The 20,562-nt window shown below is 37.6% G+C and overlaps 6 protein-coding genes across 10 annotated transcripts; 5 read left to right on the forward strand and 1 right to left on the reverse strand.

Moving 5' to 3' along the window:
* The first annotated feature begins 1,995 nt into the window (after positions 1 to 1,995).
* On the forward strand, positions 1,996 to 3,953 carry BNAC05G46470D (O-fucosyltransferase 23). Of its 3 annotated transcripts, none has more exons than XM_048759450.1 (2): positions 1,996 to 2,080; positions 2,466 to 3,953. In XM_048759450.1, the coding sequence occupies exon 2, from the start codon at positions 2,511 to 2,513 to the stop codon at positions 3,786 to 3,788; it is 1,278 nt and encodes a 425-aa protein (XP_048615407.1). In that variant the 5' UTR covers positions 1,996 to 2,080; positions 2,466 to 2,510; the 3' UTR covers positions 3,789 to 3,953. The 3 variants fall into 3 exon arrangements, with proteins under 3 accessions (XP_048615407.1, XP_013750710.1, XP_013750711.1); XM_013895256.3 differs by lacking the exon at positions 1,996 to 2,080 and adding an exon at positions 2,101 to 2,246; XM_013895257.3 differs by lacking the exon at positions 1,996 to 2,080 and adding an exon at positions 2,104 to 2,288.
* Positions 3,954 to 8,559: 4,606 nt separating this feature from the next.
* LOC125587971 (protein YIPF1 homolog) lies at positions 8,560 to 10,331 on the forward strand. The gene is made up of 6 exons (XM_048759453.1): positions 8,560 to 8,735; positions 8,840 to 8,879; positions 9,153 to 9,227; positions 9,350 to 9,539; positions 9,602 to 9,869; positions 9,953 to 10,331. Exons 1-6 carry the CDS (start codon positions 8,673 to 8,675, stop codon positions 10,157 to 10,159), a joined length of 843 nt encoding a protein of 280 aa, XP_048615410.1. The 5' UTR covers positions 8,560 to 8,672; the 3' UTR covers positions 10,160 to 10,331.
* Positions 10,332 to 10,785: 454 nt separating this feature from the next.
* LOC106453038 (filament-like plant protein 3) lies at positions 10,786 to 14,146 on the forward strand. Of its 3 annotated transcripts, none has more exons than XM_013895251.3 (4): positions 10,786 to 10,935; positions 11,181 to 11,331; positions 11,821 to 13,587; positions 13,683 to 14,146. In XM_013895251.3, the coding sequence occupies exons 2-4, from the start codon at positions 11,221 to 11,223 to the stop codon at positions 13,797 to 13,799; spliced, it is 1,995 nt and encodes a 664-aa protein (XP_013750705.1). In that variant the 5' UTR covers positions 10,786 to 10,935; positions 11,181 to 11,220; the 3' UTR covers positions 13,800 to 14,146. The 3 variants fall into 3 exon arrangements, with proteins under 3 accessions (XP_013750705.1, XP_048615408.1, XP_048615409.1); XM_048759451.1 differs by having other exon boundaries at positions 10,925 to 10,956; XM_048759452.1 differs by lacking the exon at positions 10,786 to 10,935 and adding an exon at positions 10,981 to 11,061.
* Positions 14,147 to 14,576: 430 nt separating this feature from the next.
* LOC106453036 (glucose and ribitol dehydrogenase homolog 2) lies at positions 14,577 to 16,598 on the forward strand. The gene is made up of 4 exons (XM_013895250.3): positions 14,577 to 14,762; positions 14,969 to 15,342; positions 15,741 to 16,099; positions 16,419 to 16,598. The coding sequence occupies exons 1-4, from the start codon at positions 14,649 to 14,651 to the stop codon at positions 16,439 to 16,441; spliced, it is 870 nt and encodes a 289-aa protein (XP_013750704.2). The 5' UTR covers positions 14,577 to 14,648; the 3' UTR covers positions 16,442 to 16,598.
* LOC106453035 lies at positions 16,560 to 18,351 on the reverse strand. Its single transcript, XM_013895249.3, has 7 exons — positions 18,210 to 18,351; positions 17,964 to 18,058; positions 17,800 to 17,879; positions 17,652 to 17,707; positions 17,354 to 17,466; positions 17,191 to 17,252; positions 16,560 to 17,050 (listed from the first exon to the last, which is right to left on the reverse strand). The coding sequence occupies exons 1-7, from the start codon at positions 18,316 to 18,318 to the stop codon at positions 16,747 to 16,749; spliced, it is 819 nt and encodes a 272-aa protein (XP_013750703.1). The 5' UTR covers positions 18,319 to 18,351; the 3' UTR covers positions 16,560 to 16,746.
* A 482-nt stretch (positions 18,352 to 18,833) lies between these two features.
* LOC106453033 (putative pentatricopeptide repeat-containing protein At3g05240) lies at positions 18,834 to 20,558 on the forward strand. Its single transcript, XM_013895247.3, has one exon. It carries the CDS (start codon positions 18,882 to 18,884, stop codon positions 20,556 to 20,558), a length of 1,677 nt encoding a protein of 558 aa, XP_013750701.1. The 5' UTR covers positions 18,834 to 18,881.
* The last annotated feature ends 4 nt before the right edge of the window (positions 20,559 to 20,562 follow it).

A 20,562-nucleotide genomic window follows, 5' to 3' on the forward strand; every position in this document is an offset into this window, starting at 1 on the left:
TGTCCTCAAGTAAGTACAAGTCTCCCTTGGTAACACCTTTGCCAAGCAACTTACTAGAATCAATATCCTGAAAGTATACACTGTTAGGCGTGAAAGTAACTTGACAATTGAGATCATTAGTTACTTTTTTAACAGACAGTAGGTTTGAGGCAAATGTAGGCATATAGAAAGCTTTAGATTCTTTATCAAACAATCTAAGTTCACCTACACCTTTTATTGGAATTTTATCTCCATTTGCTATCATCACATTTCCTAAAGCCGGTTCTATGTTCTTAATCAGTTCTAAATCACTTATCATGTGATGAGAAGCACCAGAGTCTATAACTAAGGGCTTAGCCGATTTAAAATTATTCATAGAACCATTTGCATTGTGAGAAGTATTAAGGGAGATACCAAGAGTTTTAGATATACCAGATTCCTTGAGAGCCTTGATGAGAGCGGTTAAGTCAGACTTCTTGATGGTCTCATCTAGATTGGCTCTTGGCGTGGCATAGCCTGATGTGGAGGCAGTAGCTCTTCCCACACCTAGGTTGCTTATACCCATGGTGATTGGTGTTGTTGGCTCAGCACCATCAGTTGAGAAGTTGGCTCTTGCATCTTGGTATTGAGGGCGGTTGTCCCTAAATTTGTTGGGCTTGAGGTGCGGATGTAGTATCCAGCATTTGTCCTTCATGTGGCCCTTCTTCTTGCAGTGATCGCAGGTCAAGTTTTTCTTCTCATCTAGCTTGTAAGCTGCCTTGTTTGACACGGCTCGTTCAGCTTGATGTGCCATGTTTAAGTCTCCCTTGCCTCCAAATAAGCCCACAGAGCCTTCTTCCTTCTGAATTTGAGCGCATACTTCATCCAGGTCAGGTAACTTGTCAGCTCTCAGGATGTGCTTGATTAAGCTCCCATAAGATGGATTAAGCGTGAGCAGTAGTCCAAACACTCTGTCCTCTTCACGCCTGGTTAAGAGAGTGGCGGGGTCGGTAGTATGTGGTCTGAGTAGTTCCATCTCTGCCCAAAGAGACCGGAACTTGCCAAAGTGAGGCTGGAACTCCATATCTCCTTGGTTGAGGGTATTGATAGCTCTTTTTACTTCAAAGACCCTTGTAAGGTTGGAGGTATTTCCATACACTTTGTAGAGTGTATCCCACAGCTGCTTGGTAGTTTCACAGTAGGAGTAAGACTCCATGATGGCGGGTTCTAGGGAGCTAAGGAGCACTGTGAGAACCATGAGATCTTCCTGAGCCCATTTGTCTTCATCAGTAGCTACCACAATCTCCTGTCCATCTTCTCCTTGGGTGGTTTGTTTTGGAGCTGCTTCTGCTGAGACATGACTCCACAAACCCTTTCCTCCAAGGGCAATCTTCACCATCCTGGCCCACAAGAGGTAGTTAATCCCCTTCAGGGTCACAGGTATGCTGATGCGGTTGTTGTTATTGTTGTTGTTGTTCTCCATCTTGGGGATTTACTTGGTCAGAGGTAGAGTTTAAGAACTAGAAACAGAGTTTTGATTTTGCGGAATTTAGAAAGGTTTCAAGATTGAACCTTGCTCTGATACCATGATAATTTGTGAGATTATGAGAGCTTCTAAGTGTTTTAACCGTGATGAAGCACACGAACAAAGTAAAAAGGAGTGAAGTAACCGTAAGTATTTGAGAGAGAAGAGAAATTTGAGAATTTAAGAGAATGAGAGGATTTGTGAGATTGAGAGAATGAAAGAAATGTTTGTATTGAATTGTGTGTTTAATTGTGTAACATACATGGTGTATTTAAAGGAAACAAAAGCAATAAGCACTCAATGGTGGAAGAATAAATAACTAGTAGTGGACTAGCCACTCCTCCCCATTTGGTAAGTGATATGGCCACTCCTCCCACTTCCTCCACTAACTAGTAGTGGACTAGCCATTCCTCCCCATTTGGTAAGTGATATGGCCACTTCTCCCACTTCCTCCACTAACTAGTAGTGGACTAGCCATTCCTCCCCATTTGGTAAGTGATATGGCCATTTCTCCCACTTCTTCCACTACTTCCCTTTGTTTAATTCTTCATGTCAACACATATTTGTTAGAACAATATCAGAAATTAAAATAAAAGGGTAAGGCATTATAACTTCCTCTTTTAGTTTTTATTCCTTTGTAATGTTCGCCTGCAACTTATGTACCTAAAAAAAAAGATGTGATTTTGATTACTTCCCCATCTTTTAACAGACTCGAATCTCTCTGGGTTTCTTCTTATTCATCTCTTCTATAATCGATCTGCATGTAACGTTCTAAGATTTTGCATAAAGTCTCAATTTTTTTAAGGTTTCTTATCTCTGCAATTGCATGCATGTCACTCTCTTGGGGGTGTGATTACTGTTAAAGCTCTGTTCTTTCGATTCACCCGAGCCCAGATTTTGAATAAAGTTTCAATTTTTAGGGTTCTTAACTCTGCAATTGCATGCATGTTACTTAAAGCTCTGTTTTTTTCGATTCGTGCAGGTCTCTTTCATTGGTGAATCTGAAGCTATTGTCTCTCTCTATCGGATGAATTCTCCGTCGAGTTACAAGAATCTGAGACTCTTTTCGAAACCCATCGCTTTCAAATGTCTTGTTCTCGTTGGTATTGCTCTGTTTCTCTCTTCCTCTCCCAGAAACCTTCTCTTGATCCGAACGCGTTACACGTCAGATTCCTCCTCGACCAGTGGAGTTAGAACCGATAAGTTTCTCGAGGTTCCTCAGATCGTGTGGGGACTGAACAATCAGAAGATCGCTTTCGCCAGAGCTTGCTTGACGGCGAGAACCATGAACAGAACGCTTCTCATGCCTAGCTTAAGCGCTTCCTTGTTCTACAAGGAAGTAGACAAGCTTCTTCCCTTTCCTTTTGATAAAGTGTTTCAGTTCGAAAGGTTCAACTCTCTGTGCGGTGGGTTTGTGCAACTAGCTCGGTTCTCTGACGTTAGAAACAGAACACAAGTGTTTGATTTGGAGAAAGGTAGTGGAAGAAGATGGACGGTGGAGAGAGACTTGGAGCAGCTGAAGCAGTCTGTATCCGTTGATGAGTTTGAAGTGATCCGTGTCAAAGGGAAGAACCCGTTCTTGTGGCACGATCACTGGCCGGTTAAGGACTATGCTAAGGTCTTTGAGTGTATGGTTGTGGTTGATGAAATCTCGAGAGAAGCAGATAAAGTGGTGACAAGAATCAGACAAGCAGGGGGAGATAGAATCATGACGGGTCTTGTCCCTTTTGTTGCGGTTCACATGAGGATAGAGATAGATTGGATGATACATTGCAAGAAGCTGGAACAGAGGCAGAAAGTTTCAGAGATTTGTAGTAGTAAAAGAGAGATTATGGAGAGAGTAGGGAACATTTCAGGTTTAAAGACTCCCACAGTTCTTTACCTAGCGGTAGCTGATAGTCTCTTGGAAGAGAAAGAAGGAGAATCATCGGTGTTAGCGGGTTGGAGAGAAGGGTTGATACCTTTTGAGAAGAAGAAGCTTGGAGTTAAAGAGGAGATTTACGGCAAGTACTCGTATTTGATTCAGTCTGCTATTGATTATGAGGTGTGTTTAAGAGCAGATGTTTTTGTTGGTAATAGCTTTTCTACTTTCTCTAGTCTCATTGTTCTTGAGAGGACGCAGAAGGCGAGGAGGTTAGGGTTTGTGAGTTCTTGTGAAGATGGTGGAAACGTGTGGAGTTCGTATGCATATAATCTTGCTGGAGAATCAGAGGGAGTTCCAAGGAGATGGATGACGAATATGACTCATTCTAGCTTGGAAGCTATTAGCTATGGTTCAAACTCTGTTTCTTGTTCAAGTGAGTGAAGTGGACACATTTTAGAATTAGTTTTTTGGTCTTTTTTATACAATTCGTTTATTTGTGAGGTACAGAGTTGTGTAGATTTTAGATCTCTTGTTTTTCAAATTTGTCTTTCTATTGGTAAGAGAGTAAGAAGTGGAATCTATAGAAACCAATTTTTTATTTGTCTACATTCATGCACAAACAATATCTCCTAATTCAAATTTCAAGAATTACAAATGTAATCTATAAGTTTGGATATTTCTTGAGCTGAACGTTTAGCTATGTTTTTATTGTTGTTGTTATTGTGAAAAAACATTTTTGTGAATCAACTAATATTATAATGACATACATAATCAACCTAATATTTTGAAATCTAAGAATTGAACATACTTGATACATCAATTAGAGATCCCTTATTTAGTTTGCACATATTTTTATTCTTTGACTCAATCTATAGAGTACACAAATGAGGATGATTGGCTGCAATTAAGATCTTTTGAAACAAGTTTTCGAAAATTCACATATATCTTGTGTAGTCTGGAAAAATCAGTACATGAATTTTCATTTTAGTTTATGATTTACAAAATATTTTGATGATTACTAATCAAGAATAAAAATCTATAAATGACAAGAAACATAGTTTTTGAAACTTGAAATATGTAGAGACACTATTCAACGGACAATCACAACTATTTTTAGTGATATCATGAAATTTTCGAAAGTAATTTAAATACAAATATTAATAATTGCACAATTTCTGATATGGCTAGTTCTTCCTTTCTAAACAGGGTCTGGGTCTGAGTTGCTGCAGTAAATATTTCATTGTATAGGTATCCTAGAGGATCTTGTGGCTCACTTGCGTTGAACCTCTTATCAAATGGGAACTTCTTTACACTTTGTCTCAATTCCATGTATCTTTCCACTAGACCTTTCATCTTCTTCTTCTTCAAGCACTCTAAGATTCTTCAAGCAAAACTGAAGGTGGAGAGACATTGAAGATCATCTTCATCTTTGAACAATCTTCAAAGAGCAAAGTAATGATATGTTAATACAATGGAAGATACTGAAATAATCAAATGTTTACTTTGGTCATCTGCAGGTGTGAAGACATGCTCGAAGTTTGCAAATTTTGAGACATTCTAGGAGGAATTTCCTACTGTCATAGCAATCTTGAGCCCTTTTCTCTAGGTCAGTTGAAGGTCTGACCCTGCAGAAGAGTTTCATGTCCATGGTTCCTGTGACATGAAAGCAAAAAGAAATCACAATCCTAGCTAAAATCCATCTACTTATTCAACATGTCAAAAACAAACACAAACAGTCTTTAATAAACCTTAATAAGAAGCACACATAAGAAACTAGCTCATCTAATGAATGAACCAAACAAATTACAAGTTAACACAAACCACTGAGAAACATTAAGTAAACAAAATCGTAAATCATTAACCCAACCCATCAACAAGCCTCTAACATTCTTGAACACAAACACAAGCAAATCCAGTTATTAGCTTTGTAAGCTTTACAGACACATAATCGTGTCATATAATGTACTAAAACAAGTCATATAGACTTTTCTTAGTTTATAATTTACAAAATATGTTGATGATTACTAATCAAAAAGAATTATCAATACATGCCAAGAAACATAGATTTGGAAACTTGAAATATGTAGATTAATCATGGCTTAGAGTTTCACCAAGAGACGCTATTCAATGGACAATCACAAATGTTTTTAGAGATATCATGAAGTTTTCGAAAGTAACTTAAATACAAATATTTGTAATTATACAATTTTTGGGAATGCTATTGTGAATTTTGTTGTGTCAACACAGAATAGACTAAATATAGATTGTATTTGTGCTGACAATTTATCTTTTCACTGTCAGTGTATGATTCATTTGCTTACATCATGAGGTATCTAGAAACACCAGTGGCTACAAGCATGACTCATCGTCTCACATCTCAACGTTCATCGCCTTCTCATCACCAGTCTCTTGGTCGCAGCCAAATTCTTGGACCGCAAGTTAGTATCTCCTTACATAAAACCTAAAATCTCTCCTACTCTATGTGATTGTATCAAAAGTTTCTTATCTTATTTGGCAAAAAAGAATTATTATCTTGTTTTTTTGGAGTTTAGGTGTTATAACAATGCGTATTATGCCAAAATTGGAGGAGTGAGCACTGAGGAGATGAATAAGCTGGAGAGAACGTTCTTTTTCGATCTTGATTTTAGACAAAATATTACAACAGAGGTGTTTGAGAGACACTGTCTCATGTTACAGAGAGAAACAGTGCCTTGTGATTCAAGAAAACTTAGAACAGTTCTTGGAGAGGTGGTAACTTGTAGCTGCCAAGCGATCTATACAACAAAGCCAATAAGGTTTGCTTAGATCTTCTTCTCTTCACTAACTAATGTGTTTCTCATGATTATTTGAAGAAACAGATCAATGAAAAGAAACAAACAAGAAGTAAACCTAGTTAAGTGTGGAATAAAAACTTTTTGTTTTTTTTTTTTCTAATTGAACAAGGCCCTTGAAACATCCATTCGTTTGACACAAAAAAAAAAGAGTTTATTTTCTTAATTAGAAATGGTCCATCCAGAGCTGATTGGCTGCAATTAAGATCTTTTGAAACAAGTTTTCGAAAATTCACAGTTTTGAATTGAAAGTTTTCGAAAATTCACAGTTTTGAATTGATTGGAATTGGAGTTTCAATCCATATATCTTGTGTAGTCTGGAAAAATCAGTACATGAAATTTCATTTTAGTTTATGATTTACAATATATTTTGATGATTACTAATCAAGAATAAAAATCTATGAATTACAAGAAATATAGTTTTTGAAACTTGAAATATATAGAGTAATCATGGTTTTGAGTCCACTAAGAGACACTATTCAATGGACAATCACAACTATTTTTAGGAAAATTTTGAAAGTAACTTAAATACAAATATTAACAATTGCACAATTTCTGAGCTAGCTAATTTTTCCTTTCTAAACAGGGCCTGTTGCAGCAGTAAGTATCCCAATGCATAGGTATCCTAAAGGATCATGCGGCTCACTTGGTTTGAACCTCTTATCAAATGAGCACTTCTTTACACATTGTCTCAATTCCATGTACCTTTCCACTGGACCCTTCATCTTCTTCTTATTCAGAATTGAAACCCTTTACCGATGAGAAGAAAAAGATGAGTCTTTGGGAAAAAATTCCAATAGGTTCCACAATTGATCCACCCTTTGAATAGGTAGAGTGGTCAAACCCATAACTTTCCCTTCTTTGATCTGGAGTCTTCTTGAATTTGATACCAATAGATCCTTTATCAACTCTTGGTGCACTTCAACCAGGCTGACAAAAGGACTCTTGGAAGAAGCCACAGGTCTTCAACAACATTGTGGAGACTTCTATGTTCCATTTCTCCACTGATTGTGAATGATTTTCCTGAACCTCCTGATCCATAGGAGATCAAACAGACATTATGTCCCTTCAAAACTTGATTGACAATAGGATTAAGGTGAGAGAATATAATATTTGTCAACACACAATAAAATAAATATAGATTGTATTTGTGTTGAAAATTTATCTTTTCGCTGTCATTATATGATTCATATAAAAGATATTAACATTATCTCTTTATATATATGAAAGTTTATATACTGTTTTTACTGTTACTGTTTGATTCATAAACGATCATCTCAATATATTGTTTTCACTATTACCATTTCGGAGTAATTATTGTGCATCATGAATCCAAGTGTAACCAAAACATGAATCCTCACATATGACTTGTATAGCCAAACTAGCAGGCTCTATTATGCATAATAGTAGCTACTACATTGCATCTCTTTACAAAGTGAATGCTATTTGGATAATATATCCTAAAGGATCTTGAGGCTCAGTGGGATTAAAATTCTTGTCATACGGGAAGTTCTTCGGTTCTTCATCTTCATGGACATTTCAAATGGTTCTTTTTCACGCGCTCAGTGATTCTTCTAGCAAAATTGAAAGTGCAAATGATGTCACTGAAGTTATGGTAAGTTGGAGAGACATTGAAAATAATCTCAATCTTTGACCAATCTTCAAGCATGTGGGTAAGCTAAGAGTTCCTGGTAATCAAGATATAGAGATGATAAAAGACAAACACAAAAGCTAAATGCATGATAAAATAATTTGAATTCTTTCATTTCGCAATTCATCTACTTTTATAAAAGCTAAATGCATGATAAAATAACTATTTCAAAAGAATGTATAGTGAAATAAGTGGTTTAAAATAAATTGGAGCAATGGCAAACTTGATCATTGCTCATGATGTTGTTGTTTGTACTTACTTTTAAGAAATTTTTTAAAAGACACTCTATGATTTCAAATATAATTTTTTCCTCTCCAAAAAGAAAATTATTTCATATTTTGATTTGCATACATGTCTTTAAAATTACACATTACATTTATGATTTTTAAATATTTTGTCTTTTATTGTTTTAATCTTTAAAATTTTTATATCCTAAAAAAATCAGATTTCAAAATAAAAAATTTTCATAGCTGATGATATAAGAAAATTAACTTCTAATTCGAAATGCACTAGTTAATTATATATATGAGCATTACATAAATAGTTTTATGGAATAATGTGTTATTCTGCTTGTAATTTAATATTTAATTATGTAAAACTTTATATTTTACTGTAACATTTTATTAATTAATACTTCTGTAATGTTTTTATACAAGTGCTAGTTATCTATAAAAGTTTTATTCAAAATAAACATCTAATGGGAGAAAGCTTCTAAATGAAGGAGAAGGTTACGCTCTGGTTACCGTCAAAACCCATTGGGCCGGGAAGTGTTAGTTTCAAAGACCCAAATTTGGATGAGAGAGAGAGAGAGAGAGAGAGAGAGAGACGGAGGAGGAGAGGAAGATGATGACCGGCGGGAACTACACGACTATCGACGACAGCCAAAAAGTCTCTGGATCCGTACCTGTAAGCTCCTCCTCTCTCGATTTACGCTTTCTCACGATCTCGATTGTGTTATACATTAGTGATTCTTCCGAGCTGATCTAGTTTCCATGTGTGTTTAATCGTAGTCTGTTCCAGATCCAGGTCACACCACCGTCAAATTCGCAGGTAACATTGTCGTATTCTCTGAAATTGCGTTTGATTAGATAGAGCGGTTTAGGAAATGACGAATTGATTTTGGAATTAGCCATTAGATTAGCTGCATTAGAGTGTTAGGTTTTAGCTTAGAACATTTATGAATTTTGAAAGGATCTCTAGTTTAAACAGATAAGGGCTTAGCGAATAGAAAATGAATGAATCCTTTTTTTTTTTTTTCTAAACGGAGTGTTATGTTCATGTTGAGCTCTGACGTTGAAGGATGATGCATTGTTTGTGTTGCAGAATCAAATCTTCAAACCTTTCCTCCATCTCAGGGCAAGATCTCTGGTGGTAGTAATCCTCTTCGTGATGCTGACGGTATTAATGATTATTCTCTCTTAGTTTCTTTATTCTACTATACTAGTTGAGATGTGGAAACGTTATCCTCTGCTTCATATTGATAAGTATGATAGTTAGCTTAAGTTTGAACACTGGTGCAGATACATTTTCTGGGCCTGGTAACGGTAGCACAGATGAACCTCACTCTGGTGGTTGGCTCCATAAGTTCACTGTTGGTGCGTACAAGCCCTTCTTTGATGTCGACACTTCGGATGTTATGGACAGACTCAAAGAATCTCTCTTCCCATTCCGTGGAACTTTTACAGAGAAGACTGCCGATAAGCCTGACTTGTAAGACTTGTAGTCTTTCTTTTTGACTTCTCCTATGTAACTCGGTTGATTGTATTTCGTAGGTATGGTCCGTTCTGGATATGCACGACTTTGATATTCGTGGCAGCATCCATCGGCACATTTGTCACGTACGTAGCACACAAATGGAAGAAACAAGAATGGAACTACGATATTAACCTGGTGACTTGGTCTGCAGGAGTGTTCTACGGCTATGTCACGATCGTTCCTCTCGCCTTATATGTCGTTCTCAAATACTTCTCTGCACCTTCAGGCCTAGTTCAGCTCTTCTGTCTCTACGGCTATTCCCTTTTCATCTTCATCCCTGCATTGGTACTAAATTTTCTCCTTCGAAACATCTGAATATGATAGGATGACACTTTGGACATCTTTTGATCTGTTTGTCTCTCTGGCAGTGTCTCTCGGTCGTGCCAGTGGAGATCTTCAGATGGGTCATCGCAGGTGTAGCAGGGTTCATGTCTGCGACTTTTGTTGCTCTGAACCTCAAAGCGCATATCAATTCCGCTGGGGAGAGATCGATCCTGATCATCGCAAGCATCTTTCTTTTGCAGCTGGGGCTTGCGGTTGTCTTGAAGCTCTATCTGTTCACTGTCACAGTATGATCCATATTTTTTTCTGATAATCTGTAGATTCATTCATAAACGTTTTCTCATCCTCAGAGATCTATCCAAAATTTTCTTACTGTTTGGAAAACTGAGCTCCAGGATTCCATTTCATTTAATTTACTTTGTAGAAAACAGTGTAAGAATAATAAAATCGATTTGTTTGCTTCTCTGTATGCGACTCGGAACAATGTGAAAAGAAGAATAAAAGACGAGCCTACAAATCTCTGACACGAGCAAAACATGTTTGTTTACTTCAACCAATCGTAAGATATGTACGGATACGGCGATCTCCACTGGAAAACACTGACAAATTCTTCTTCTACATTACGTCAATAAACAAAATTCGATTTTTCTATCCTATTTTTGGTAATTGAAATAAAAATTACAGATAATGATTATTCTCTTTTTTTTTTTTTGAACAACAATGATTATTCTCTCCAATAGGCTTTTTTTCTTTGTTGTATTTAAGTGTTTGGCTGTAATAGTAATGGAGAATTTTCTCTACGGATAATTAAAAGGAAATAAGTATTTTAGCTACTTGGCGTTTATTCAGATTTCCTCCTCTCCACATTATTACCATCATGTGGTGGGTCTCAATCATCGTGACTTCCACTTTTTTTTTTTTAATTTCCTTTTTTTTTATAATTTTAATTTAATCTGTTTTTTTTTTTCTTTTTCTTTTGGTGAACATGGACGTTGAATATGATAGCCAGATTCACACACTAATCTCCTTTCCCTCAATTATTTCTTCTCCTCTTGGCGTGAGATTTGAGGTAATGATCTGGTGGTGTTAGGTACCTTGTTACCTTTCTCAGTTTGCTCATCTTTTACATCTCAAGCAATCAATATCACCTGCTCCTACGCTTTCTCCAAAAAAAAGATTAAAATTAGACATTTTGGTGATTTTCTAGTTGGGGGAAAATTGATTTTTTTTTTTTGACAGAGAGTGAATTGTAAGTGAGAGTTTCTTCGTTTATTTATTGCAAAGTTAAAAGCTTTGTTTTTTTATTTGTGGCAGATGAATTGTGTTTGAATGTTTGGTGGTGGGTGTGGAGGAGATGGACCGGAGAAGCTGGTTATGGCGGAGAAAGTCATCTGAGAAAAGTCCTGGCGAGACAGAGAGTACAGGCTCACTCTCTTCTCATTCTGAAAGATTCTCAGACGATCAGGTAAGACTTTCTTTCTTTTTCTTGGTCTGCCTTGGTCTCCCTGAATCAAAAGTTTTGAGCTTTATGTAGCAAATGCATCTTTCTTCTTCTTCTCTTTGTATCTTTTGCTGTTCCTCAGCTTGATCAATGCATTTACTGTGAGAATAGAGACTTTTGTCTAAAGAACTTGATAGATTTTGTAATGGTAGAATGTGATTGAAACTACAAGAAGATTAGTTGTTGACTTGTTTGTTGTTTATGTTCACATCTCCTGAAACCTTTGGTATTGTGTTACCATTTTGATCTGTTTCTAGCAATAATGCCTTTGTTTGAGTTTATGTAAGAGTGTCTTTGTTTGATTGTTGATTCCATCTAATGTGATTTAAGAGAGACTTGTGTGGAGAATTTAATATGATTTTGTTATGGTTTCTTCTTGTTTTCTTTATGGTCCACATTTGAATAAACCTTTTGTGTTGTGGTTTTGATGTGTTTGGGTATGTGAAAACTCAGAGATCTCACTCACCGGAATTAATATCTAAACCTGTAACAAGAGAAGAAGAAAAAGAACTAGAAGAAGAAGAAGAAGAAGAAGAAGAAGAGGCAACGGCGGATATCAAGATTCTAACGGAGAGGCTCTCTGCAGCTCTTTTAAACGTCAGTTTAAAAGACGACCTTGCCAAGCAGCATGCCAAAGTCGCAGAGGAAGCTGTCGCAGGTTGGGAGAAGGCAGAGAACGAAGCTGCGGCTCTGAAGCAACAGCTTGATGCTTCTTTAACCAAGGTCTCTGCTCTTGAGGATCGAAACACTCATCTCGATAGTGCACTCAAGGAATGTGTGAGGCAACTCTGGCAAGGAAGAGAAGAGCAAAACCAAAAGATTGAAGAAGCTATAAACAAGAAATGCACAGAGTGGGAAGCTGCAAAGTCTGAACTTGAATCCCGAATCCAGGAGCTCCAAGCCAGACTTGGAACTGCTTCAGTTCAGGAAGAAGACCTCTACCCGAAAATCGAGGCTTTAGAGAAAGAGAACTCAGCTCTGAAGCAACAACTACTCTCAATAGCAGAAGAGGTTAAGATACTAACTCTTGAGAGGGACTTGAGCACTCAAGCAGCTGAATCCGCCAGTAAACAGCACTTGGAAGGGATTAAAAAGTTGACTAGACTCGAAGTAGAATGCAGGAAACTGAGAGTCATGGTTCAGAGATCTGTCAAGTCAAATGAGCTCAAGTCTTCTACAGACAACCAATCAGACTACTCAGGGAGATTCTCTTTTAGTGATAATGAAGTGCAGAGTCCTACTCAGAGGTCTATTGGGAAGACTACCATGGCTCCTCCAGTAGATATCGGTTTAATGGATGATTTTCTTGAGATGGAGAAGCTCGCTTCTATGCCGCATTCTGAACCTGGAAGAAAACATTCAGAGAGTAAACCTGATGCGCAATCAAGGCAGCTAAAACATGAACTTGAAACCTCACTTCAGAGAATTTCTGAGTTAGAGGAAAAAGTAGAAATGGTAGAGGTGGAGAAACTGCAGTTGGAGATGGCTTTGAATGAATCCAAAGAGCAAGTGGAGGCACTGCAGAGTCAACTGATGGAGACTGAGGAGAAGTTATCCAAGTTGAAGAAACTGGAACCAAGAACTCAAGATCTAGAGTTGTCATTGGATGAATCTAAGAAGCAGATTCATGATCTTCAAAGACAGCTAAACAAAACACAAGCGGATAAGTCAAAACTAGAGACCACAAGAGCAGAAAACAATGATCTAGAGCTGTTGCTGAGTGAATCCGGGAGTCAAATTCAAGATCTCCAAAAGCAGCTAAATAAGGCACAGGTGAATCTGTCAGAGCTAGAGACTATAAGAGCAGAGAAGCTGGAACTGACCATATGTTTAAACGGGACAAAGAAGCAGCTGGAGACATCGCAAAGCCGGTTAAAGGAAACAGAGAGAAAGCTAACGGAGGTTCAGACTCTACTGCGTCTGACAAAGGATGCAAAAGAAGCGGCTGAGGATGGTGTAAAAGCTGCAAACGCTAAAGCAGAAGCGGTTGAGTCCAGACTCAGAGATGTTGAAGCAGAAGCGGAATCTTTGATCTTGAAGATCGGATCTTTGGAAAAGAGTATAGAGAAGGAACGTGTGTTATCAGCAAAACACATTTCAAAGTGTGAAGAACTACAAGATGAGATCTCAAAGCTAAAACATGAACTTGAGTATCATGGAGAAGGAGAGCATGAGCCTAATCATGTGAGAGCTTTTGATGATGATTATAAGCTGAAGCAGGTAAGACTCTCTTGTCATCTATATGCAATATTACATAACACCTTCTATGTAAACATATGTTATGAAACTCTTTTGTGACATTGTGGCTATTACAGGAGAAGGAACTAGCAGTGGCTGCCTCAAAATTTGCAGAGTGCCAGAGAACTATTGCTTCACTGGGTCAGAGATTACAGTCACTTGCTACACTTGAAGATTTCTTGATTGAACCTTGAGGAGAAGCCCTATGATCAGAATCCTGATCATTCCCATGAATAGACAGTGAAGTCTGAATGAAGAGAAGTTGAATCTCTCTGCTAAGGAAACTTGGAACCATATCCATGAATACAAGTGTAGAGGACACATGAACAACTGGGAAGGCTAAGCCAAAAGAGGGTTGAGATACATATGTCAATAGAACACTAAGGGAAAGAAAATGGATATAGTTTTTTTTCTTTCATTTTATTTTTATAAATTATCCATTCAATATCTATTGTTTAAGATCATATCAAATAACAACAGAACTATGTGCAAATTACAAGCTAATACGTATAGTAAAATATAGTAGAAAAATATCTCTTCCTTTTGCATGTATACTTGAATCCATTCCATTTTTTTTACTAGGTTAATCAAAATATAAAAATTGATTCCTGAATCTGTTGTGTTATTCTAAACAAGAAAATAATATAATAATGGAGCAGTCTTTATAAATAAGCTGTATTCATTTGCTTTAAATAAATTCTATGAATATTTTTTTCCCAACTAATAAGTTCCAAATAAGCATTTTGTGTTTTTCTTGTGACAGGCTAGCTTTCATGCAACTTTGTATATATCTTTAAATGGGACTAATAGACTAGTTATCCAAATAAGCTCATCTTAACCACGTGGACTCCTCTGTGGCTGCACCGTTGAAGTAGCTTCCTCATGTCAACCATTGTAAGATGCAACGTGGCACATCATTCAAAATGCTTCATGGCTTTAACTCGTTCTTTTGCTTATTTGTTTGGATCAATTTTCTCGGTCCCCAAAACACAAAAACACTTTCCCTCAAAATTTTCAGTGAAAAAGAAAAAGAACAACTAGAGATGGCTAGTGGGTTTCCACCGCAGAAGCAAGAGACACAACCAGGGGTACAACATGTTATGGATCCAACTCCTCAGTTCTCCAGCCCTAACTACAAACCCTCCAACAAACTCCATGTAATCAGCCTTGTGTCTATATTTACATATTTAAAATAAAACCTTGTTTTGTGTTTCAGTCATGTTTTAAAAATTATAAAAAAACAAAATATATAAAAAAACTTACGTTTACATTTTCTTGTGCTAGAAATATATATCTTATCAAAAAAAAGTTTATAAGCATTTAGAATACTTGTATGACAAGCTACCTTTGAAATTTCTGGCAGGGAAAAGTGGCGCTAGTGACAGGAGGAGACTCGGGAATAGGTCGAGCAGTGTGTCACTGCTACGCGCTTGAAGGAGCGAGTGTGGCTTTCACCTACGTGAAAGGCCGAGAGGACAAAGACGCAGACGAGACGCTGCGTTTGCTTCACGAGGCTAAGACAAAGGAAGCTAAAGAGCCGATCATGATCGCTACCGATCTAGGGTTCGAAGAGAACTGCAAGAGGACCGTTGATGAAGTTGTAAACGCCTTTGGACGCATCGATGTGCTTGTGAACTGTGCAGCTGAGCAGCACGAGGTTTCCATTGATGAGATCGAGGAGGCTAGGCTTGAGAGAGTGTTCCGTACCAACGTCTTCTCACAGTTTTTCTTGGCCAAGTAAGTAATTACATGAAACAATGAAAGTGGTTCGGTACGGTAATGATGATCCGACCAAAGTGACTAATGAATACTCCCTCTGCACAAAGATAATATTTTTGAATTGTTCACACCTATTAAAAACAAATTAATTTTGTATCGTAAATGCATTATTTTTTTGCCATTATCAATTTTCAATAAAGTTACACTTATAATAACCTAATAAATTCAATTATTTTTTACAAAATTACAATTTAGTATTTTTTAAACAATTTACTATAATTAAATAGTAGAGTTTATAAAACACCTAAAAATAAAAATTTATTTTTCTAAAACTTTTATACAAAATTAAAAATAAATAATTTATTTTTCTAAAACTTTATCTAAAAACTGAGGGAGCATATTTCATGTCTATATAGGTATGCGTTGAAGCACATGAAGGAAGGAAGTAGTATCATCAACACGACGTCGGTTGTTGCATACGCAGGAAGCTCGAGTTTACTAGAGTACGCCTCTACAAAAGGAGCTATCGTTTCCTTCACACGTGCATTAGCTCTTCAGCTTGCATCAAAGGGGATACGTGTCAACGGAGTAGCTCCAGGTCCGGTCTGGACTCCACTGATAACAGCTTCCTTCTCTGAAGAAGCGATCAAACAGTTCGGGTCAGAGACACCGATGAAAAGAGCAGCTCAGCCTGTGGAAGTGGCTCCTTCTTACGTCTTCTTGGCTTGTGAACATTGCTCTTCTTACTACACCGGCCAGATCCTTCATCCGAACGGTAAGTTTCTAATTGTAGGTGTGTTGGAGCCTCGGCTAGTTTCTCAAATTGGATCTCTTAACATTAAATATATATATATATTTTTTTTTTTTTTTTGGTTAATGAAAATTTAGTGGTGGAAAAAAAAAATACTATTAGTGGCATAAGAATCTTTCACCATTTTTTAGCTATCAAATGAGACTAACTTTTTCTTTTCTTTTTTCCTACTTTTTCTTTTCTTTTCTTTATTAATTATTATTAATTTTAGTGAGAAACTTTTGTGAGAAACTACCAGTGTCTTTGTTGTGGCTACTGTTAACGCAAACGTGATTTTGTGCAGGTGGTTCTATCGTGAACGCTTGAGCTTGTCTAACGTGTCTCTCTCTGTTGGTATGGATGGTATATGCATCTAGGAAGTTGGTACAAAGAAACAGTACGGTTTATATAAAGTAATGTAGCATGTGTGTTGTTGTATGATGAATAATGTAAAAAAAAAATATCTGAATAAATGTTATGTTGTGTGTTTGGTTTGGTGAGGGCAAAAAAACGTTAACTTTACACACAAGTAATCAGTAGAGTACACTTGAAGCCATATGAGTTGTGTGTTTCTTTACGCACAAGTAATCAGTATAGCAGAAGTAACAAGTGATGAGTATTTTTTTTTGCCTTTAGTCTGAGTCTTCCTCAAAAAGGAACAAGTTAGGAGTCGCTCTTGTTCTTGTGCTCTCTTCTCCTTCTCTTGCTTCATTAGCTACACCGTTCTCTCTTGAGTTGTTCTTATCTAACCGTTTCTTATAAACTGCGTCGTAAGCCTCCATGTTTAGCCCTGATGCTAGGAAGAGTTCTAACTCGTCCACAAACCGGTCGGTTCTCGCCATTAAGAAAGGACGAGCCGCCTCTGCTACGACTGACTTGAACTGTTCTTGGAAGACCTCTCCGCTTCTTGTTTCCTGCTTGCGTCTCTGTTCCGTTCTGAAAGAGACAAGATTAATGGTGGTTTCATTTACATCTCTAAACGCGCATAACGTTGTTGGCAAGAGATAAAACTTCTACTTTGATCAATTAAGCCTTAAGCAAATCAAAAGAAACTTAATCCAAGAGAAGAGTTTTACCTTTTGCAGAAGGAATCCATTACACCGACCAGATGATGCAGAATGATATCAACATCTTCCTCCTACGAAAAATGAAAGAAAAAAATGATATTTTTGAACAACTATGCAAGAAGATAAACATCATTAATTGGGTAATATCCATTAAAAGGAACTGCAAGCGTACCTGCATCAGAGCTTGAAGCTCCCTTCTTAACCAGGATTCAAGCCACCGATTTGGCTGGAGGAACTTCTTCAGTTTCCAAAACCGAGGAACGTCAAACACATCCGCCAACAAACCTGGTTAATAGTATCAAAAAAAGAAACATATAACTTTAGCAATTAGCATTCTCTATGGATCAACTGAACACATTGTCAGTGTGTTATATCAGCCATATTCCAAACTAAAACTAGGTCACAGATTCGAAAACATAACATGAACAAAGCTTAATCAGTTACATTGTTAGAGGGATGAAGCTACAAACCTGACTCGGTGTAGTAACATTGCAATCTATACCTCTGTTCCTTTGTTAGGACAAAGCTGCACAAAGAAAGATGTATATAAGCTCTTTGCTTTACTGTCAATGAGATCAAGCTTGATATCAAAACATTCACACAAGAACAGGAACTTACCCATTTGTAACGTTAGGGTCAACATAATGCCGGTCAAAAGAGTGTCCATCGAAGTTGTAGATGATTGAGATGTTATCCGTCTGCACATTGTCATAGTCATTCCTCTAAACAAGTGTTTGAACCTGTACTACTCAGACAAAAAGAGCGTTTTCAAGGAAGCAAACCTTACAGAGAGGACACTTAACAGAAGACAAAGGCTTAGAGACCTTGCTGGAAACTACTTTGATCCATTGTTTGATACATCCGAAACAAAACTTGTCTGCCAAAGACAAAAGGAACAGACTTTTCAATTTCATTGTCAAACTTGCAAGAAGCTATCAGCTATTCCCTAAACCATAAACCTATGTCTTAATCTCAGATACACACAGGAGCTTAATCAGATTAAGAGAAAGAGAGAGAGGGAAGCGTACGGAAACATGTATCGAGATAGGATTCTTGGAGTATGGGTCCGAGGCAAATTGGACATGGATCTCCGCCGGAGAAGGAACTGCTCCCCACGTCGATCTCCTTCGCCGCCATACCTCAGGCCAGTGTTCGCCGACTTCGTGTAACCGAACACCTTTTATTAATATATTTTTTGGTTAAATTGCAAATGTAGCCTTAAATCTTTTTAAAATTGAAAATTAAACCTATAACTATTTAGTTTACAGTTGAATCCAATTTATAAAGGAAAAATAAGCCTTTTATTAATAGATTTTGTAGTAAATTGCAAATGCAACTTTAAACTCATTTAAAACCGGAAAATAAACCTGTAACTATTTATTTTTACAATTTTACCCCAGTTTATAAAGGAAATAAGCCTTCTAATTAATAGATTTTGGGGTAAATTGCAAATGTAACCTTAAACTCTTTTAAAATAGAAAAATAACGTATAACTATTATTTTTTAACACCCACCTATAACTATTTATGTTTACAATTGTACCCAATTTATAAAGGAAATCTTTTATTGGTCAATTGCAAATGTAGCCTTAAACTCTTTTAAAATCAGAAACTAAACCTGTAACTATTAAAACTTTATAATTTTACATTTTACCCAATTCATAAAGGTGTAAGCTTTGAAGAGTTTGTACATTAACACTGATGAAGAAGCACTACAAAACACTTCTCTCCCACCTGGAGAACTGCAGAACAATGACGGAACTAAACCAACTCCACGCCCTCATGATCAAATCCTCTGTCATCAAAAACATCATTCCCTTAAGCCGTCTCATAGACTTCTGCACCACCTCCCCGGAGACCACGAACCTCACCTACGCGTCCTCAATTTTCGAAACCATCGATTCCCCGAGCGTGTACATATGGAACTCCATGATCAGAGGCTACTCAAACAGTCCCAAACAAGACAAAGCATTGACCTTTTACCAAGAAATGCTTCGTAAAGGGCACTCTCCGGATCACTTCACGTTTCCTTACGTCCTCAAAGCTTGCTGGGATGTTAAGTTCGGGAGGTGTGTTCATGGGTTTGTTTTGAAGACAGGGTTTGTTGTGAACATGTATGTTTCCACTTGCTTGCTTCATATGTACATGTGTTGTGGAGAAGTGGAGTGTGGTCTGAAGGTTTTTGAGGGTGTGCCGAAGTGGAACGTTGTGGGTTGGGGGAGTTTGGTGTCTGGGTTTGTGAGTAATAATCGGTTTAGGGATGCTATTGAGGTGTTTAGTGAGATGGAGAGGCATGGTGTGGAGGTGAATGAGACTGTAATGGTGGATCTTTTAGTTGCTTGTGGGAGATGTAAAGATATTGAGAGAGGGAAATGGTTTCATGGGCTTGTTAAAGAGTTAGGCTTTGATCCGTTTCTTCAGTCGGGAGATGATTTTAATGTGATTTTGGCGACGAGTTTGGTTGATATGTATGGGAAATGCGGAGAGATGAGAACCGCGAGGTATCTGTTCGACGAAATGCCTGAGAGAAGCTTGGTTTCTTGGAATTCTATTATTACAGGGTATAGTCAGAGCGGTGATGGAGAGGAGGCAATGCGTTTGTTTTTGGATATGATTGGTTTGGGTGTGTCTCCTGATAAGGTTACGTTTTTGAGTGTCATAAGAGCTTCCATGATACAAGGATCGGGACGAATGCTTCACGGTTATGTATTGAAAACCGGGTTTGTGAAGGATGCTGCTGTAGTCTGTGCGCTTGTGAATATGTATGCTAAAACTGGCGATGCAGAGAGCGCGAAGAGAGCGTTTGAAGATCTGGAGAAGAAAGATACGATAGCTTGGACGGTGGTGATCATTGGGTTAGCGAGTCACGGGCACGGGAATGAAGCGTTGAGCGTGTTCCAGAGAATGCGAGAGGAAGGTAGTGCTAAACCTGATGGAATCACATTTGTTGGGGTGTTGTATGCGTGCAGCCACGTGGGTTTGGTGGAGGAAGGGCGAAGATACTTTGCGGAAATGAGAGATGTTTACGGCATAGAACCGACGGTTGAGCATTATGGATGTATGGTTGATATCTTGAGCCGTGCTGGTTGTTTTGAAGAGGCGGAGAGATTGGTAAAGACTATGCCGGTACAAGCAAATGCTAATGTATGGGGTGCGTTGTTGAATGGCTGTGAGATTCATGAGAACTTCGATCTGGCTGATCGAATAAGATCTGTGGTAAGTGAATCTGAAGAACTCGGTAGCGGAATCTATGTTCTTTTATCTAATATCTACGCTAGAGCTGGACGGTGGAGTGATGTGAAGGTGGTTAGAGAATCAATGAACAGCAGAAGAATAGCTAAAGTTTTAGGTCATAGTTCTGTTGAAACAACGTTCTAAACTC

Source organism: Brassica napus, chromosome C5 (genome assembly GCF_020379485.1).
Source record: "Brassica napus cultivar Da-Ae chromosome C5, Da-Ae, whole genome shotgun sequence".
NCBI lineage: Eukaryota > Viridiplantae > Streptophyta > Magnoliopsida > Brassicales > Brassicaceae > Brassica > Brassica napus.

Coding starts and splice junctions, on each gene's coding strand:
- BNAC05G46470D (XM_048759450.1), top strand. CDS start 2,511: ATGAATTCTCCGTCGAGTTACAAGAATCTGAGACTCTTTTCGAAACCC.
- LOC125587971 (XM_048759453.1), top strand. CDS start 8,673: ATGATGACCGGCGGGAACTACACGACTATCGACGACAGCCAAAAAGTC. Junction 9,540..9,601: donor ACTGCCGATAAGCCTGACTT/GTAAGACTTGTA, acceptor TGTATTTCGTAG/GTATGGTCCGTTCTGGATAT. Junction 9,870..9,952: donor TCATCTTCATCCCTGCATTG/GTACTAAATTTT, acceptor TCTCTCTGGCAG/TGTCTCTCGGTCGTGCCAGT.
- LOC106453038 (XM_013895251.3), top strand. CDS start 11,221: ATGGACCGGAGAAGCTGGTTATGGCGGAGAAAGTCATCTGAGAAAAGT. Junction 11,332..11,820: donor AAAGATTCTCAGACGATCAG/GTAAGACTTTCT, acceptor GTGAAAACTCAG/AGATCTCACTCACCGGAATT. Junction 13,588..13,682: donor ATGATTATAAGCTGAAGCAG/GTAAGACTCTCT, acceptor TGGCTATTACAG/GAGAAGGAACTAGCAGTGGC.
- LOC106453036 (XM_013895250.3), top strand. CDS start 14,649: ATGGCTAGTGGGTTTCCACCGCAGAAGCAAGAGACACAACCAGGGGTA. Junction 14,763..14,968: donor AACCCTCCAACAAACTCCAT/GTAATCAGCCTT, acceptor AATTTCTGGCAG/GGAAAAGTGGCGCTAGTGAC. Junction 16,100..16,418: donor CCAGATCCTTCATCCGAACG/GTAAGTTTCTAA, acceptor GATTTTGTGCAG/GTGGTTCTATCGTGAACGCT.
- LOC106453035 (XM_013895249.3), bottom strand. CDS start 18,318: ATGGCGGCGAAGGAGATCGACGTGGGGAGCAGTTCCTTCTCCGGCGGA. Junction 18,059..18,209: donor CTATCTCGATACATGTTTCC/GTACGCTTCCCT, acceptor TGTCTTTGGCAG/ACAAGTTTTGTTTCGGATGT. Junction 17,253..17,353: donor AGCTTCAAGCTCTGATGCAG/GTACGCTTGCAG, acceptor CATTTTTCGTAG/GAGGAAGATGTTGATATCAT.
- LOC106453033 (XM_013895247.3), top strand. CDS start 18,882: ATGAAGAAGCACTACAAAACACTTCTCTCCCACCTGGAGAACTGCAGA.